This window comes from Balaenoptera musculus, chromosome 14, assembly GCF_009873245.2.
Source record: "Balaenoptera musculus isolate JJ_BM4_2016_0621 chromosome 14, mBalMus1.pri.v3, whole genome shotgun sequence".
NCBI classification, from domain to species: domain Eukaryota; kingdom Metazoa; phylum Chordata; class Mammalia; order Artiodactyla; family Balaenopteridae; genus Balaenoptera; species Balaenoptera musculus.
In genome coordinates this window covers 64,967,844-64,986,165 of record NC_045798.1, presented here as the reverse complement: position 1 = coordinate 64,986,165, position 18,322 = coordinate 64,967,844, and the positions used below count along the sequence as shown (strand labels likewise).

The 18,322-nt window shown below is 50.8% G+C and overlaps 1 protein-coding gene across 5 annotated transcripts in view; it reads right to left on the bottom strand.

The window, feature by feature from the left end:
* Positions 1–18,322, bottom strand: part of CTIF (cap binding complex dependent translation initiation factor) — a 304,506-nt gene that overhangs the window by 190,647 nt on the left and 95,537 nt on the right. For all 5 annotated transcript variants that reach the window (XM_036822931.1, XM_036822928.1, XM_036822932.1 and 2 more), the window contains 2 exons: positions 4,956–5,029; positions 3,846–3,950 (listed from right to left, as the gene is read on the bottom strand). In XM_036822931.1, coding sequence (XP_036678826.1) covers positions 3,846–3,950; positions 4,956–5,029 — 179 coding nt within the window. The remainder of the gene's footprint in view (positions 1–3,845; positions 3,951–4,955; positions 5,030–18,322) is intronic.

The window sequence follows — 18,322 nt, the reverse complement described above, 5'->3', positions numbered from 1 at the left end:
GACACAGTTCTTGGCTTAGCCGCAAGGTGGCCACTGGATGCTGCACCCAAACTCCCCAGGAACCCAGGAGAGATGGGATTTGGTCAGAGAGCCAGGTGTCTATGGGAGACCCTGGGGGACTGTCAGCAAATCTGGCCGGCTCCTCTGAGCGAGTGAGCCTGGTGGTGAGCAGGTGTGGCCAGTTCCTCTGGCTCCAGGAGGGACAAGGGCCCACAGCACAAGGGGAACGTTTCCTTCCCTGGATAGTCATTTGTCGCTACTGCCAAACTGTATTCTGTTGGGACGTTAATTTGTGTGAACTGGCGCAGATGCCTTCGGAAAGCCTGACTTCATTACTCGCTCCCCAATGGACACCTTCAGTCCATGAGGCAGTGTCATCACTTCTGTCCTTTGGGCCTCCGTTTCCCCACTGGTTTTGCCATCCATGTGCCCCCAGGGGACAAAGGAGAGATGGGCGCTTCCCAGGGAAATGCCACCTCTCTCCAGAAGGCTTCCGCAGACAGTTCATCCCCTCACGGTGCTCACTTCTCTACCCCTGCCCCCTGCATTCACTTTATGTAACTGCACACCTGGCCCTTATTTTATACCGTGTACTCTCTGAATGTGTATGCATAGTCTCAATCATGAATGGGTTCATGTCTCTTTTTAACAGTAGAGTGAATAGAAATAATGCTTCTGGGCATTATTCTGGGACCATATTGTATACAGTGTGTGTGTGTGTGTGTGTGTGTGTGTGTGTGTGTGTGTGTTCCTCACCATTTGGGGACCCAGCAGGACTCGTGACTGGGCTTCAGAAGTGCAAAATGCTCCTCCCTTTCCCATGGCACACCGCACGCTCCAACTGGCTCCCACCACAGGGCAGATGGGGAGCATCGCTTCTGCAGAAAACCAGCTCTTGAACTTGACCTGCTGAGCAAAGGTCAGCTTTCCTAAACTCAGAAGTGCGGAGGGCACAGACCTGCGCAGCCAAGCAGCTCAGGGGAAAAACGGCCCCAGTGTTGCTGAGTGAGAGGGTTGAGGGTACGGTGAGCGGGTGGACGGGTGTGAGGCAGGGCCAAGGGAGCCCCGTGGTTGCGACTCTGCTTTGCACTGCCTCCTCCTAACAGGATGCCTCCACGTTCAAGGGCAACTCCTCTCTCTACTCGAAAACACCATCCCAAGAGTTTGGACAGAACCCTCACAGGCAGGGGCAGGACAGTGGAAAAAGGAGGTGTGGGGAGAAGATGGGGTTCCCTGGGAAAGTCTGATATGAGTGATGGGCCCCTGCGCCCCAAAATATACACGTGCACATAATTTTCCATAAAATTTTAAGGGGATTAAGCCAATTCAAGGATACTCTTGTATCCTTGAGCCTGAGCACTGGATGGCGTCAGGAGGGCTCAAATCACAGGTCTGCCACTTGGGCAGGTTACTGTGCCTCTCTGAGCTTTGTTTCTCTCATCTCTGAAATAAGGATGCGAGTCTCTCCCTCCCAGGTTGTCACGCTTACATTGCAGTGAAACCACTGCTGTCAAGAGGACGGTGACCACTGGGTGTGAGTGGGGTGGGCAGAGTTACAGCGGGACAGGTGAGATGCAGGAATGTAGCCCATAATATCAGCTACATTTTAGCTCGAAGTGACAGGGAGACAAGGGTGGGCAGGGAAGGACTGGAAGGAAAAATAAAAGCCATGAGTATAACTAAAAGAAAAGAATGGAAAATAGCGAGTTCTGGCGAGGATGCAGAAAAATCGGATCCCCTGTGTATTGCTGTTGGGAATGTAAAATATTCAGCTGCTGTGGAAAACAGTTTAGCTGTTCCTCATAAAGTTAAAACATAGAACTGCCATGTGGGATATTGTGATTTATACTAAGATATATCTGATCTTCACCTCCAGTCTTGGCAAAGAGCTCCTAAAATCTTTGGAATTACCTAAGTGGAGAGTGGTCAAGGTGTCTTTTGTTATGTTAATGAGGTGAAATTTGGAAAGTCCCTAGGTCACCTGAGGATCAGAGCTGGTTGCCAGGGGAACCAACCCTGTGGTAGAAGGATAAGGACTTTTATTCCCAACCTCAGATTTCCAGGGAGGGGAGAGGGGCTGGAGATTGAATCAATCAACAATAACCAACGATTTAATCAATTATGCCTATGTAGTGAGGCCTGCCTAAAAACCCAAAAGGACGGGGTTTGGCGAGCTTCTGGGTTGGTGAACACGTGGAGATTCAGGGAGAATGGTGCACCCAGAGAGAGCATGGAAATTCTGCACCTCTTTCCCCATAGTGTGTCCTATGCATCTCTTCCATCTGGCTGTTCTTGAGTTATGTCCTTACATGATAAACTGGTAATCAAGTAAGTAAAATATTTTCCTGACTTCCGTGAGCTGCTCAAGCAAATTAATCAAACTCCAGGAGAGGTTGTGGGAACCTCTGATTTACAGCCAGTTGATCAGAAACACAAGTAGCAACCTGGACTTCTTCTACTGGTATCTGGTGCTGTATCCAGGGAGACAGTGTCAGAATTGAATTGAATTATAGGACACCCAGCTAGTGTTGAAGAATTGCTTGTGGATTTTGGGAAAAAAATACACACGCATCAGAACTGGTGTCAGAAATTAGCCATGTGACCCAACAATTCCACTCCCAGTCAAAGACCCCGAAAGAATTGAAAACAGATACTCAAACAAATACTTATACGTGAATGTTCATAATAGCATTATTCACGGTAGCCAAAGGATGGGAACAACGCAAATATCCATCAGCAGATAGATGGATAAACAATGGAATGTTATTCAGCTATGAAAAGGATTGAAGTACTGATATAAGCTACAGCATGGATGAGCCTCAAAAATATTATGCCGAGTGAAAGAGGCCCAACACAAAGACCACATATGATTCCATATATACATATATATATATATGGAATTCCATACATATATATATATATATATACCTCCAGATATCTATATCTATCTATCTATATAGAGATAGATAGATAGATACAGACAGATATCTCCAGAATAGATAAATTCATAGAAACAGAAAGCAAATTGGTGGTTGCCAGGGGTAGGGGTGCGGGGAAATGGGAATAACTGCTTAATGGGTATGGGTTTTATACTGGGGTGTTGAAAATGTTTTGGAACTAGATAGATGTGGTGGTTATGCAACATTATAAATGTACTAAATGCCACAGAGTTGAATACCTTAAAATGGTTAATTTTATGTTATGTGAATTCTACCTCAGTAAAAATTATCTTAAAAGGAAGGAAGGAAGGGAGGGAGGGAGGGAGGAAGAAAGGAGGAAGGGAGAAAAGGAATCATCTGTCTCACACCCCTGTGTGTGGCTGGAGTCACATTCCTGTCCGGAGGTCAGACCAGACCCTGACACCATCTCTAAAAGGGAAGGTAAACACTGATGCATGAACGAAGCAAAGAGTGAGACGACCGAGTAAAAGCAACCACTACCCCAGTGGTTCTTAAAGTGGGGCCCCCAGACCAGCAGCATCAGCGGTTCCTGAGAACTTGTGAAAAATGCCAGTTCTCAGGCCCCACCCCAGACCTCCTGAATCAGAGACTCTGGGGTGGACCCAGCGATCCCTGTTCTTATCAAGGTGAGACCCACTGCTCTAGACTATTGGCAAGCAGGGCCACTGTGAGTGGTCCGGAAGGGGAGCAGGCAGTGTGGCTGGAGGGGGCTGGGCAGCGAAGGGTGGAGGGATTCTGGAGAGAGGCCAGTGAACCTGCCGATCTGAGCCACTGAGCCTCTGGACATCAGCCTGCCCAAGGAAAGGACCCTCTCTGCCCCGGCATAGCCACAGCTGTCCCTCACCTCACCAGCCCCTATGTGAGAGTCCCCCCGCTGCCCCTTACCCTTCACGGTCGATGTGTGGCAGGGGCTGCTTGGGCGTGTGTCGGAGCTTCCGGTGGAACTGGGTGAAGTCCAGCTTTTCAGGCTGCAGGTCCCAGGTGGCACCACTAGAGGGCGAGGGAGGGTGAGAAATGTGACAAGCCCAGTTACTGATGGGGATGAGACACCCCGGCACACCCCAGGCAGGGAATCTCAGAAAGAGGTGGGCAGGAAGAAGGAGTGCCCACTGGCCACAAGCAGGGGTCAGGTCACTCAGAATGGAGCCTGAAATGTCAGCTCTGTGCTCACAGACAACAGGGCAAGTGCCTGCCTGTGTAGCCTTCCCCTCTCTTCACCCCTGCTGTATGATAATAGATGCCTATAAAACACAAGTGTGGGTCTGATGCTCACTCTACAGTGGTCCGCCTGAAACACTGGAAAGCCTGGGGAGAGTGTGTCAGTTGGGGAAGCAGGAGGCCAGGTCCCCCAAGTACCAGTCTCAGGAGACCCATGGCACTTCCATGCTGGTCAAGCCTGAGCCAGAACCAGGGTGAGCCTGGAGCACAGCCAGAGTTGGCCAGCTCCAGGGCCGGGGCAGGGCTGAGCTAAAGGGCCACCATCCATGGTCTGAGGCCATCACTCTCCAAAGGAGTGGACACCATGACAGGAGAGCCCATCAGCAAACCCTTCAGGGGCACCATCCCCACGTCCTGAGGAAGCCTGGCCAATACCTGCCCTTCCAACTTGGCCCGTCAGGAAGCTTCTAGAGTCTGAAGCACTGACAATTCTTCCTTTTCTCTGGACCCCTCTCTGCACCCCCCAGCCCCTGCCTTCCATAACCTCTGGCGGGAGGGGTGGGGTGTGCAGCCACAGCTGTCCGTCCTCAGCTCTAACACAGCCTGCCTAACATCCGCCACGTGCCGTTCCCCTGCCGCCATTTTCCTTCCTTCTCTCTCTGACCTCCTTCCTCCAGCCTCATCCTTTCTACTTCACCCTCCTGTCTTTCTCTCCACTTCTTGATCAACGAACTCTCAACAATAACTCAGTCCCCAAAGGCCCCTCAGGGCATAAGGACCAGTAAGCTGGGGTCCCAGCCGGAGCCACACACCACAACAAGAGGAAGAGGAGCTCACCTGAAGGAATCAAAGGTGTTGGCAGCCCAGATATCTGTGCCCAGCATGTCCAGAGAGGTGTCTTTGCTGCCATTCTGGAAGAGATGGAGGATGAAAGGGGTGGCATTATTTGCCCGGCCAGGACATGGAACAAGTGGGTGGAAGGCCCAATCCCAGAGAGGGTTGCAGAGGGCCCCCTTCCCCGCCATCCCCCTCGGTTGGTCATCCTGGGCAGCTTGGAGGCTGGAGTGAGCCACTGGAGTGAGTGTCCTGGCTGGTGTACCCAGTACGAGCCAGGGGGACCCCTGGCCTCCCCCAGGCTTGGGCCCTCAATTTGCTGGTGTTTGACAGAGCTGTGTGGTCAGGTACAGGGCAGCCAGGGCTCTGCTGCTCCAGCCGGTGGCTCTCTCCTCAAAGCCTCTATACTAGTGAGCTGCCATCACCACTGCCAGCCTGATGGCAGCGGCTTCTCCCCAGGCAGGGGCTCTGCAGAGCCAGGCACACTGGAAGGTCTGTGTTGGGAGGTTGACTTCCTTTGGAGTTAAGCCCCACACCCCGAAATCAGGTGGCACCAAGAAGCCCCCCATTGACCAACAACTCCAGTGATGGAATTTCTCTAAGTCAACTAGCTCCAGTCTTCATCCTTTGTTGTTTCCTACATGATTCATTCCATAGACAGAAAATGCTATACTTGACCCAGCTTCTATGATCTGGCTTCTTTGCCCTTGGCTGATGATCTCTGCAACAAGTTCTCCAGATCCCTATTTTCACTCCTGATGCCACCCATCCCTCACTGTAACTGAGCAGGACCCTATGGGGCCTTCCCAGAACAGATCCTACCCCCTCCCATGTCCTCTACCTGAAGGAAAACTTCAGCCTCCTAGGCCTTCCCCAAGTTCCAAAGAGTAAATGTAATTAGAGAAGTGAGAAAATGCAGAAACAAAGGAAAACAGACAAGCAAGACAAAAATAATAATAGTTTAGCCATTAAACAAAGGCAAGGACATTTAGTTCCTCCTCAAGGGCTATAGATAATATTCTGAGCCAGGTCCTTTGAGCTGTTTTGCAGATACTGAATCCCCCACCAGGTGGAAGAAGTTAACTGCATGCTGACCACAAGCACATAGACCCCAGATGGGTTGGAACCAGAGGTTGGTAATGTTGACTCCTAATTACCTCACCACCAACTAATCAGAAGAATGCCCATGAGCTGATCACACATCCCATAACCCTCCTCCCTCACCCTGTCTTTAAAAACCTTTCCCTGAAAGCCTTCGAGGACTTTGGGCCTTTTAAGCACTAAGCTGCCTGGACTCCTTGCTTGGCGCCCTGCAATAAACGCTGCACTTTCCTTCACCACAACCTGGAGTCAATAGATTGGCTTTACTGTGTGTGGGCAAGCGGACCCAAGTTTGGTTCAGTAACATCATGACCCCCACAGTCTGCTTTCCATCACCACAGTCTTTAAAAACAATACTTCCACCTCCACTGAAGCTGACCGTGTGCATGCCTTATAACCCAGGACTCCACTCCCAAGTACAAACACAGCTGAAATGTGCACAGACGTTCACCAGTATTACACAGCACAGAAGTACAGAGCAGCACTACTCAGAATAGCTCCAAACTGGAAACCACCCAAATGCCTACCAACAGTTGACCAGATAAATTAAGCGTGGTGTGTTCACATACTGGAATATTACACAACAGTCAGAATAAACTAAAACAACATGCAATGCCATAAATGAATCCCACAAACATAAAGTGGAACAAAAGAATCTAGATATAAGAGTACCAGCTCTATAATTCAATTTTATATAAAGTTCAAGAACAGGCAAACTAATCTATGGAGATGGAATTCAGACAGTAACCAGAAGCGGGCCCCAGGAGGGTGCTGGGGGGCTGGTAACGTCTGCTCTTAATCTAGGCGCTGGTTACATAGGTGTATTCAGTTTGTGGAAATCCACTGAACTGTACGTGCATGGTATGTACACCTTCTTCTGTGTGTGTTATGACCTTCTGGTTAGATTCCTGGTAGCATCCCCAGTCTTTATTTTTATGATGATCTGTCCCTGGACCTGTCATTCCTCAGATCCACTAGCTCATACTCTGGGCAATCTTCCTTTGAGATCTTTCCATAGGTCTGGCCCTGGGCAGACACTGAAGACACAAAAGTGGAGAAGTCACAGGTTATGCCTGCAAAGAATGGTATGGGATGACACACACATAATAAATAATTACAATACAGTGTGAAATGTGCACTGATTCAAGGTGCCACAGTAGGACCAAAGCACAGGCAAATTTCCTGAGAAGTAGGGAAGGACTCCCCCAGAGTAGGGATTCATGGCGGTCAGGAGAGCGGAGGGAAAAGGAGGGAAGGGGTCATCTGGGAAAAAGGGCCAGCATGTGGAAAGGGATCCTGACAGGATACAATAAGGCATTCTGGGTAACTTTAAGGCTTCCTGGGTTTGCACAGGGAGGCCAGCAGCGTGTCAAGGGGCCCCCAGGTGGGCAAGTCAGTGGTTTTCAACATCACCCACTCTCAGTCCTGGTCAGGGGCCTACTAGGGGCCTCACAAGTGCTCCTCAGTGATTGTCATGGGTTGAATTGTGTCGTCGCCCCCTCCTCCCCGACCCCCACCACCACCATTATTCATACGCTGCAGTCCTGACCCCCAGTCCCTCAGAATGTATTTGGTAACAGGCTCATTGCAGATGTAATTAGTTAAGATGAGAGTGGGCCCTAATCCAGTATAACCGGCCTCTTTATAAAAAGAGGAAATTTGGACACAGTGACAGATGCACACAGAGGGAGAACGCCAAGTGAAGAATGGAGTTATGCTGCCACAAGCCAAGGAACTTCCAGAAGCTGGGAGAGAGGCCTGGACAGATCCTTTCCTAGCTCCTTCACAGGGATCATGGCTCTGCCGACACCTTGATTTCAGTCTTTTGGCCTCCAGAACTATGAGATGACAATACATTTCTGTTGTTCTAAGTCACCTAGTTCGTGGTCAAACGTCCTAAATCAAGCAGCCCTAGCAAACTGATAATAGTGATCAACCATCCATCACCTCCACAAACCCCTTTGTGAGGGCAGTCCATCACATCCCCACTTCCCACAGCCAGCAGACAACCCCTCTGCGACCTTCTCATGTCCTTCAGCCACATCAAGCACCAGAGGGCCCCGGCGTCCCACCTCCTGCAAACAGACAAGCTCAGACCCAGGCTGGCTCAGCTAGTCCCTGACCTCCCCACACCACCTCCCCAGAAGACGGCCCATGAAGAGTCCCACCTGCTGTCCTCCCTGTGCGCCCCCCAGCTGGAGACCACAGCCAACATCACCCCAGAGCCTACCGAGCAGAGCCCACATGGACACTGGTGAAAAGAGAAAAGGCATGAGGATGCATGTGTGTGTTTAGATTCTGCACTTACTGAGCGCCGCCCACATACAAGGCACTGAGAACCCGGCTAGAAATAACCCCAGACGAGGCTCAGCAACATGCCTCTCCCTCCCCCAGCGACCAGAGACACCCGGCGCCTTGGCAAAGAAGCCCCCCATGACTTGGGGGTTTGCTTTTGTTTTCAATTCTCATTTTCTTCAGGTCGCAGAGGTGACCAGCAAGCTCTTCTTGCTTACTGCGTCCTACTCAGCGCACCCTGGCTCAGCAGTCCCTCAAGGCAGAAACCAACCTACTTCGCAGAGAGAGAGCAGTTTGAGCGTGGTTTCCGGCTTCTAATCGGTCTGAAGGAAAAGGAACACAAACTGGCCAGTAGAAAGGTTGAGGCCCAGCCTCCCAGCAGAAGAGGCCCAAGTGCTCGGACCCTCACAGACACCAGGCAGGAGATAAGGAGGGGGTGGGGAGAGGAGGGGAACGTTCAGGGGAGGCTGAGGGAACAAAGGGCTAATGGGAGACAGAGGCACCCAGAGTGTGACCTTGGATGAGTCGCGTAACCTGCCTGGGCTGTAGCCATAAAATGAGGACTGGGCCCTCCCTCTGGCACCACCAGCCTGAAGCCTTAGGTCACTCAGGTTCTAAGTGGCTGGTAACTTTCTCATGATGCCCTGAGACCTCCCACAGTCCTCCTGTGAATCAACCACGTTCACTCGGGGCCAGAAGCTTCTCCATGTGGTGCCACCTGTGTGCACCTGGGTCCACCCACACCTGTCCAGTCCCGCTTCCCCATAACCCCTTTCACTATTGACTGTGACCTCTCATCTCAGCCTTGCTCCTCTTCTGCTCCCTCCAGACGTGCCCCATCCTTCAGCGCTTGGCTCCAGAAAACTCCTCCGACCTCCCAAACTGCAGTCACCTCCCTCTGCCCTGAACTTAGCACCTGCGTGGGTGACCCGTGGCCGCAGAGCCCACAGGCGGCAGTCCTCACTCCGTCTTACCGTCACTCCCTCCTGCTCCAGGGCAGGGACCTGGGATGGCAGGGACCTCTCCGGGTGCCCCAGCACTCTATGCCCAGTGCCCAGGAAGTGTCTGCTGAGTTGACAAACACTTCAAGAGACCTTCACTGTCTTCCTTAAACACGTTGCCATAATGAGCCATGCGACCTCAGCAAAGTTACTTCACCAATTTGGACTTCAGATTCTTCATATTTAAATAAAGAGATCTCCGAAAGTGAAGTGCCATATCCTGTAGATGCGTTTCTTCTGATTGGCACGTGCACTGCCGCCACACCCTCTCTCACCAGGGGCAGACATCACTAATCAATTATGGCACAATTTACAATCTTCTAGGATCAGCCCCTCCCTCCCTTCCTTCTTTGAGTTGTCTCATCACCCTACCCATCCCAACTCCTGGTGCCCTGCTTGCTTCAAATGCCACTTTGAAATTGCAGGTGGCTAGAGAGACTCACTTTCTATCTAGGAGACAGGCCCCCACCCTCCTGAGATGTTAAGTGGCTTGTTCACAACACCCTTCCCAGGCCTCAAAGATGATTACCAATAGGTATAGCATTTCAAAATGACTTCTAAAGCAAAGGTCAAAAAAAAAAAAAAGTCAAACAAACAAACTAAACCTTGCTTCCAAAGCACACGTCTGAGACCTCACCTGGAGTGAAGTTCAATTCCTCCTTCAGGATAGTAACACAAAGTCTCTCCCTAATCCCTGACCCTTTAAATACACAACTCACTCTGGCACTTACAAATTCAGCTTATGTGGAGTGGACCATTGCTTAGTCATCACTCTCTTATACCCATAAGGATGTTAATCTCCCAAGTAAGTTTTTTTTTTTTTTCAAAAAATTTTTATTGTGGTAAAATGCACATAACATAAAATTTACCGTCTTAACCATTTTAAGCGTACAGTTCAGTGGTACTAAACATATTTATAATATTGTGTAACCATCACCACCATCCATTCCCATAACTCCTTTCATCTTGTAAAACTGAAAGCGTATACCCATTAAATACCAACTCCCCATTTCTGCTCCCCCCAGCCCTGGCAACCACTATCCTATCTTCTGTCTCTATGATTTTTGACAACTCTCAGTACTTCATACAAGTGGAATCACACAGTATTTGTTTTTTTGTGACTGGCTTACTTCACTTGGCATAAGGTCCTCAAGGTTCATCCATGACCCCAATTAGACTAAATTTAAGCTCCTGGACCACAGCTGCTTTCTGTTCTTGTGTCCCCAAAGTGGTCAAGCTGGGCACACAGTAGGTCCACCTCAGATGCCTGCCAACTGATTAAAGAGACTCTACCCTGAGAGATAGAGGCCCTGCTGCCTCTGTGCCTGAAAGACTGATTCACAGATTAGGATGTCAAGATGGATTCACCAACCTAGGATTTGAGGCCCCTAAAGAGTGAGGAATGCAGGATGGAGAGAGAGAACAACCATGAAAAAAGGACGGGAAGGTCACAGCTAAACCCAGGACCGCAAGCACCTCACAGGCACGAGCACAATTCACCTTAAAAGCAGCTCAAGAGCAGTGCGAGTGCACATAAATCTCCCTCCTGGTCCGGGGGCGGGAGTCTTGGCCACCACCCCTCATAGCAGGGAGGGGAGGCCATCTACTCTCTGCCCTGTGCTGTGGGCAGAGGGCCCTGTGCAGAGAGAGCCACAGCTAAGGGAGGTGCCTGGGCATCTCAAGCTCAGGCCCCAGCCTCTTCTGAAGCAGCATCCCTGGCATGGGACCCACCAGCCTCAGGGACTCTGCGGGTCCAGGGACAAGGCCCCACTGGCTGATGAGTGGGAAAGAGTGACAGAGCAGCAGTTGCTGGAGGGGATGCCCCAGGCATTTGCAGCAGAAGATACTCTGTAAAGGGAGGGCCCCCCCCCCCGACCCTGCATGTGCAGATCAACCTCGAGGAGCTGGTACCATCTCCGATCGGAGGTGAGAAGCATTTTTTCAGTACTTCATAGTTTATAGACCCTCTCCACACATTTTTCCTCATTGAAGCCTACGACTCTCACCCATCCTCGCAGGAGCCCAGAGAACTTATTCCTGAGCCGATGGAGTGTGTGTGTGTGGGGGGTGTTGTGTGTGTGTGTGTGTGTGGGGGTGTTGTGTGTGTGTGTGGGGTGTGTGTGTGTGTGGGGGTGTTGTGTGTGTGGGGGTGTGTGTGCGGGGTGTGTGTGTGGGGTGTGTGTGTGTGTGTTGTATAGGTGTGTGTGTGTGTGTGGTGTGTGGGTGGGTGGGTGGGGTGTGTGTGTGGGGAGGTGTTGTGTGTGTGTGTGTTGTGTGTGTGTGTTGTGTGTGGGGGTGGGGTGTGTGTGTTGTGTGTGTGTTGTGTGTGTGGGGGGGTGTTGTGTGTGTGGTGTGTGGGTGGGGTGTGTGTGTGTGCGTTGTGTGTGGGGGTGGGGTGTGTGTGTTGTGTGTGTGGTGTGTGTGTGGGGGTGTTGTGTGTGTGTGTGGGGTGTGTGTGTGTGGGTGGGGTGTGTGTGTGTAGGGTGTGTGGGTGCGGGTGTATGTGGGGAGGTGTTGTGTGTGTGTGTGTTGTGTGTGTGTGTATGGGGGGTGTTGTGTGTGTGGGGGGGGTGGTGTTGTGTGTGTGTGTGTTGTGTGTGGGGTGTGTGTGTGTTGTGTGTGTGTGTGAACCCTATCTTAAATGCTGGAAAACTCCAAAACCACTGCGGTTCCCAGCAAGCACCTGGCTCCTCAACCCTCCCCCCATCCCCCTGCCATCAGCTCACCCTCTGGTTCCGGTGACAGCATCCCTCACGCAGCGGAAGCCTCTGCTCTCACCCCTCCACCTCCACAGGGCAGGTCTCATTACTCCTCATGTGCATCTACCTCCTGCCTCCACTCCCTCCCCCACACGCTGTGACTCTGATTCTCGGAGCTGAGGAACAGAAGTGCTAGGATGAGCCCCTCACAGACCGAGGGGCCGCAGCCCACACTGTGCACAGCCCTGGGGAAAGAATAAGGTGCACAGCCTCCCTGGAGGAGGCGACAGCACTGGGCAAGAACCAGGACCCTCGGGCCGCCGAACAGGATGTGGCTGAGGGCTGTGGGCAAGCCTGCGGCCTCTCTTGCTGAATACAGTAGGAGGGTGAGCCCCAGCAAGGTCAGTGTTGTAACGGGGAGGGGGAAAGTGTCTGGAGAAGTCCACAGTGAAAATCTTGGTCACGGAGATGACTTACTTATCGTTGCTCCATTTGACACGATGACTGCAGCACATAACAAGAATCTGGACATCTCCTTAGAGTTTGTGGCAATGGGATGTGACCGGCATATAATCACTGTATGTAACCTTTTACCAACAGGGGCTGGAGAAGGGGCCTAGCTCTTGGAAACAAAATCTGTGTCCTTCAAGTTTCAGCCCAGAGAGGGAAGATCCTCACCTGCAGAGCCTTCCTTTTTGTCCCTTGTTGAAGCCGAGGTGGCGACCCAGGCGATGCCCAGAGGGGCCAGGACTCACCAGCAGAGTGACTGCTGCCACTGAACTGACAGCCAGGAACCTAACAGCTTCCCACGTTCAGCCCCAGCACCCGCCAGCCCTGGGCTGACAGCACCCAGGCGACCCTGGGGCCACCTGCCACGTTGATGCACGTCCAGCCAAAGCCCCTGAAGCCGTAAAGCGCCTTGATGTTCCTGCTTCTTGAGTTCCGGATGCCAACCCTCAAACCTTGCAACCCCTAACGCACACACAGGGCAGAGACGATGGTGGCGGGAGTTTGGCTGTTCTGCTCGCTGCTACAGGGGCCTCAGCACCCTCCTTGGCACACTGGCAAAGCTTTGTGTTGGTGTGCGGCTCAGACACCATCTGTGAAGGGGCTCTGAGGCCACACCAAGCTGCTGAAGGTACAAGATTATATTTCTCTTTGGCCCGCTGTGCTCCTCCTGGACTCAGAGAAAACAAATCTCCTTTCCACCCACTCCGAGTCTTTCTCTCTGATGGGATCCAGCTCGAGAGCCTTCCTGCCTGTGGCTCTACTGTTTCCTCATCAGCTGGTGCCCCCCAAGCCCACAGCACATCCAGCACATACTCCAGTGGTGGATTCCCTTCCTGATCTACTGTGTGCTCCAAGTGGCGTTCTAGAAACACTAATCCGCTGGCTCACAAATGTCAGTGTGCATCAGAATCATCCAGGGAAGGGACTGAAAATGGTTTAAGTTTAGGGCAGCTGGAGTGCTGCATGGAACACACTTTTGGAAACAGTGGATATTAAAAAGTTTTGTGGGGGACAAAAAGTTTAAAAAGGCTCCTCGGTCAAATATTTGGGACACACAGAGTTAAAAGAGTGTTAAATAAATACTTTATTGCAGAACTTCTCAGTGCCTTTATCGGTCTTAGATGGATGCTGACTCTTCAAGTAGATGGCAGCACACTATGCAGCTTTTCCCAAGCTCCTTTGGCCAGAAACCCACCCCACTCTTCCTTTTCACTCCACAGAGCATCCTGCAGGACTATGGTTCCCCCACTGGGAAATAGACATCTTAAACTATCTGTTAACTCTCTTCCCCAATTAGTCTGCCATCCCCTCAATTGCAGTAGCCCTGGCTTCACTTTTCTGTTGTGTCCCCCTGCCTACTCACCCCCACCACCTTCCTAGTCTTGGGATGCAGCATCATTCATTCTTTTTTTTTTTTTGCAAGGACTCAGTGGCCAGGCACTGAGAGCTCTCCACAAAGCCTTGCTGGCTTCTTCGAGAACATTCTCCAGGTTGCAATTCTACAGTTGGCCCTGGGACCACGGCTTTCCTCTGAGTCCCACCCCTTCCCTGGCCCTGAGGTCACCCAGCCCCTGCCAACACCCCGCCAGGTTGTTGCAATGCCAAGGTTCTGAGGAGTCTTATCAAAAAAAATCACCCTTTTCAGTGGATCGCTTTTTAGCACTCAAATGCTGCTGAATCCTTCACAACAGCTTCTTTTACTGACAATTAGAGGGCCCCTTGCCAGGGTGAATCGTGCTGCTCTCAGAACAGATCACAAAGGGATAATGAGCACTTTAAACCATGTGGAAAAAGAAATGGAAACGACCTGCCCACAGGCAGGGAGACTGAAGCTGCCTCTGAAAGGGCCACGCGGGGTGCACAGCTACCCCAGATCAGGGAGGACAGATTCCAGAGAATGATAACAGCAAACAATGACGCAGCACTCACTGTACACCAGGCACCATCTGAGCACTTTACATCTGTTACAATCCTAGGAAGCAGCTGTTGCTATCACCATCCCCATTTCACTGATGAGGAAACTGAGGCTCAGAGAACTTGCCCGCATTCACAGAGCTAGTTCCCAGGAATGCATATGAGTGTAGACCAGAGTCTGTGCTCTTAACCACTGCACTCTGCAGATATATTACTCAAATAACTTCTGACCCCACTGTCGAGTTTCCCATAATGCAGGAACATACCCACATCCCTACGAACATTTGGGTTTTCCGAGTTCATCTCTTGGGAAGGCAGTGCTGGTGCAGGGAGTAAATGTGAGGAAAAGAAGGAATGTAGGGGTGCAAGATGGAATGTGTAGGGTCAGGGGGCTCCGTGCATGAATGAATGAAACAAGATGGGAGTGAGTCACTGTACAGTAGAAAAACATGCCAAGTCAGGTGCAATGGGAAAAAATGACCCTCTTCTATACTGTTGTTTTCTCTTTATTAATATACAACTGCAGAGTCATTTCTGCTTGTGTACGTGTGTGTGCACAGGTATGTGTGTGTTGACAATCCCAGGCTGCAAAGGTTTAGAAATAAGGCAGAGTCTGGCTAAACAAGGCAGAGGGTAGCAGGAGGACTCCCCCCATTAATGGGAGGGTCACAGGCAAAGTTCCAACTAGAGGATGTCCGGGCATGTCAGTCTGAGTTTCCCCAGCATGGTTGCTGCTGTGTCAGCCGCACCAGAGCTGGCCAGCCCGAGACTGCGGCTGCAGCACCAGGGCCTGAAACTCCCGGACCGCAGAACCAGGGGCCAGCTGCTGGTCGTCAGCTCTACAGGGCCCAGCCTGGGCACCAGAGAGATGAGGGCACTACAGCCCCTGCCCCTCAGAAGGCTCATAATCCCAGTCCGTTTCCCCTTCTTGGTGCAAAATGTTCTTCCATAGATTCTGTCCATGATGAGGGCCAAGAGCAAGCAAACCCCACAGACTCAGGGCTCCCAGGGGAGCCGATAGGGAGGGCTGTCCCTTTAAACAATGCACAAGACCTCTCTCCTTCCTCTCCAAGGATGCCCTCCCAAGTCCCCTGCCCCCAGCCCCAGTATATCACCCACATTAGTGGATTAACACAGTGCTAGGCACTGTGTGGCCACAAGAGGTCCCTGTCCCACAGGTCTTACCACCTAGCTGGAGAGTCACAGAAAAGGAAACAACAACTGAAGACAACACGTAGTGAAGCACCATGTGATATGATGCATGCCACCCATGCTGCGGGCTCCCGGGGAGACTGTGGCTCTGGACTCCAGGAAAAACTTCCTGCAAGTAACAACACGGATGGACTGAGAGTGGGGAAAGCAGGACCCTAGGCCTGTAAGCTGCTTCCTGGGGCCCCATGAGGGTTGCTCCAGCTCCTCACACCTGAGCTCCCTCTTCAGTACCATACTGGACTAGAACGGTGATTCCCGAGTTGGGGTGGAGGCGGGAAGTGGAGGCATGAGACACTGGGAGAGTGTGGTGCATTACACAGGATGTTTGGAGACCAAAGAACTCCAAAGGCATCTCCTGGGCCGAAACAGGGGCTTCCTGTAGGCCAGGTCCAAAACTCCTCTCAGACCTAAACAACCAGACTTTGAGGGTGACTTGGGTTTGCTTGAACAGAGAGGAAGTGAGGAGCCAAGCACAGATCAAGGGTGCGGCAGGGCAGGGCCCAAGGAGAAACAGTCCTGTCCTGGGTGTGTGCGTGTGTGTGTGTGCGTGTGTGGGTGCTGTGTGTGTGTGTGTTGTGTGTGTGTGTGGCTGTGTGTGTGTGTGGGTGTTGTGTGTGTGTGGTGTGTGTGTGTGGTGTGTGGGGGGGTGTGGTGGGGGGGAGGGGTGTGTGTGTGTGGATGTGTGTGTGGGTGTGTGTGTGTGTGTGTGTGTGGTGTGTGTGGGTGTGTTGTGTGTGTGGTGTGTGTGGTGTGTGTGTGTGTGTTCAGCATGTTCAGCACCAAGGACAGCACCCCCACGTGCTGGTAGGAAAGATGGTGATGGACCCCCAATATTTTAATCTTCCTACAATAGAAAGGCTTGAGGCAGGAGAACAACAGAGCAGAGACCAGAAGACAGAGCCTCCTGAGTAGTACCAGAGCTGAGTTCAGGAGCAGAAAAGGCCATTCCTTTCACTCTGGAACTTTCCTGTCTGGCCAATCTGTCCCTTCTCTCTCTACCCTTACTGTCTTTGAATTAAGACCCAAAGCCCTGGGAGAAGTGGGAGATAATGACTCCCTGTGGCCAAGTATATTTCTCCAGTCTCTCGGCTAATTAATCATGCCTTAGGATTTAAATGGCAATATTATTAGTACCTACCCTAGACTGGGCCACAGCAGAGCCCACTTCTGGTTGGCTGCCTGTCCAGCATCTGCTGAAGTAATGGGGGCCCACTCAGCTGTCCCTAGCCCCATACCTTGCCCATGCCTCTGGGCAGAGAAAGGATCTCATCCTCCAAGGCTCCTCACTAGGAGGCCTTCTTGGTACTCCCCAGTTGCTGGAGATATCTCCCTTCCTGCCAGCGCCAGACTCAGAACCACAGAAGGCCAGGTGGGGAAGGGGCTGAGAGATCATCTGGCCCAGAGCTGACCCAGGAGTTCTGCAGAGATGCTCCCAGAGTGATGAGGTGGATAGAGTGGGAGAGAAAGCAGGTGTGTTCCTTCCCCTGCCTCACCAAATGGCTCTGCCCTTTTGGTTTTCTACATGAGGTTTCCTTGAAAGACTGTGATGAAACAAAAGGTTCTGTACTTTAAAAAATTTAACTTTCATTTTAGATAACTGTAGATTCACATCTAGTTGTAAAAAATAATAGAGATCCCGTGTATCCTTTACCCAGTTTCCCCCCCAAGGAAAAACTTGTAAAAGTATATCGTTCAGATCACATCCAGGGTACTGACAGCAATACCCTCTAGATGCTGAACATTTCCATCAGCACAAGGATCCTTCCTGCTGCGCTTTTGTACCCACCCACTTCATCGCGCCCCCCCTCCCCTAATCCTGAGGAACTGCTAACCTGCTCTCCATTTCTATAATCCTGTCATTTCAAGAATGGTATATAAGTGGAATCATAGAGTATGCAACTTTGGGGGATTAGCCTTTTTTCACTCCACATAATTCCCTGGAGATTCATTCAGGTTACTGCATGTGTCAAGAGTTGATTCTTTTTTATTGCTGAGTGCCATAACTTAACCATTCACCTGTTGAAGGACATCTGGATTATTTCCAGCTTTTGGCTATGACGAATAAAGCTGCTATAGACATTCAAGTACAGGTTTTTGTGTGAACATAAGTTTTCATTTCCCTGGGATAAACACCCAGGATTGCAATTGCTGGATCATATGGTACTTGTAGGTTTAGTTTTATAAGAAACTGCCAAACTGTTTTCCAGAATGGCTGTGCCACTTAACATCCCCACCAGATATGTGTGAGTCATCCAATTTCTCTGTATCTTCACCAACATTCGGTGTTGTCACTATTTTTTTTTTTTAATTTTAGCCATACTGACAGGTGTATAGAGACACCTTGCTGAGGCTTTAGTTTGCATTTCCCTAACAGCTAACAATGAACATCTTCTTGTGCGCTTAGTTGCCATCTGTATATCCTCTTTAGTGAAAAATGCCTCTTCGTGTATTTTGTCCATTTTCTAATTGCATTGTTTTCAATGCTGAGTTTTGAGAGTTCTTTACATATTCTAGATGCTTGTCCTTTGTCAGATATATGTTTTGCAAAATCTTCTCCCTCATTGTAACTTGTCTCTTCATGCTCTAAACAGGGTTTTTCCCAGAGCAAGAGTTTTTCATTTTGATGAAGTCCAATTTC